At 42.2% G+C, this 1,106-nt stretch overlaps 1 protein-coding gene across 1 annotated transcript; it reads right to left on the minus strand.

Moving 5' to 3' along the window:
- On the minus strand, window positions 1-1,106 carry LOC114375481 (chitinase 2-like). Its single transcript, XM_028333267.1, has one exon. The coding sequence runs from the start codon at window positions 1,048-1,050 to the stop codon at window positions 136-138; it is 915 nt and encodes a 304-aa protein (XP_028189068.1). The 5' UTR covers window positions 1,051-1,106; the 3' UTR covers window positions 1-135.

Here is a 1,106-nt window from a genome sequence, read left to right on the forward strand (position 1 = left end):
AGTACGCATAATAATTGAATAAGTTTAAGATATATATATCATACATGCATATATCCACGTACATATCGAGTCGATCTCAAGAGTACCAAGTTCATATAATAAAATTTCTTCAGTATATCATTTTAATTTAATTTACTAGGGTATAGCTAAAAGGGCTTGTGATTGCTTCTCATATGGGAAACCGCTTTTCATGGAATCATCAGCACTCCACACAAATATGCCATGAAGTTTTTGCTCACTCTTTAGGGTATGACATGCCGTGAAGAACCCATCATTTGGTGCCAGCCCACCACTCCCATCACTGATGAAACTCACCAACACCTTCCCACCGTTATACTTCGAACTCTGTGTGTTGAAATAATCGATAAATTGTGCCACGCTTGTGCCCTTGTCATATGCATAAAACTGGAAGTTAACATAATCTATAAGGTTCCCATAACTCTTCCACAAAGCCAAGTAGTGGCTCTGAACTTGTTCATCGTCAAATGGAGCAATGGAGGCAAATTTGATGACCCCATTGGATTTTAGGGTTTTGATTAGCCTCCCCACGCACTCAGAAAAGGTTTCGGGGTCCGTCTTGAAATGCTCGTAGTCGATGTCGATTCCGTCTAGGTTGTACTGTTTGATGATGCTTGTGAGTGAAGAAACCGCGTTGGAAACCCATGAATCGATTGAAGAGGGGTTGAAGTAAGCGTAGCCATTTGCAACGCTATCTCCTCCGAGACTTAGGGCAACTTTGACGTTTGGGTGTTTGGTTTTGATGGCGGAAACTTGGGTGGGGCTTAGGTTGCCGGTGTCCCAAAAGATATTGAAGTTTCCGTTGGTGGGAGAGGAGGATGATGACGTGTCGTAGTCGATAGCGAAGGAGAGAATGAAGTGGAATTGAACACTTGGGTTGATAGGGACATCGGAGAATTTAACGTTGTTGAACTCAGCTCCAATGTATTCTCGGAATAGGTTTGTGGTTGGGGGTGCGGATCTTGCATGGGTTGATGTGAGGAGTAAGAAGATGAAGAAGAAAAGTTTAAGAGTGGGAAATTCCATTCTCATTTGCCACTAATCAAGAAAAACTTGAGTTCAGTGGTTGTTATGTTGTGTTGTGCTTG

Source organism: Glycine soja, chromosome 11 (assembly GCF_004193775.1).
Source record: "Glycine soja cultivar W05 chromosome 11, ASM419377v2, whole genome shotgun sequence".
In the NCBI taxonomy this organism is placed as follows: Eukaryota; Viridiplantae; Streptophyta; class Magnoliopsida; order Fabales; family Fabaceae; genus Glycine; species Glycine soja.

Bases quoted from the DNA above. Each gene is read 5' to 3' on its own strand.
- LOC114375481 (XM_028333267.1), bottom strand. From the start codon at position 1,050: ATGAGAATGGAATTTCCCACTCTTAAACTTTTCTTCTTCATCTTCTTA.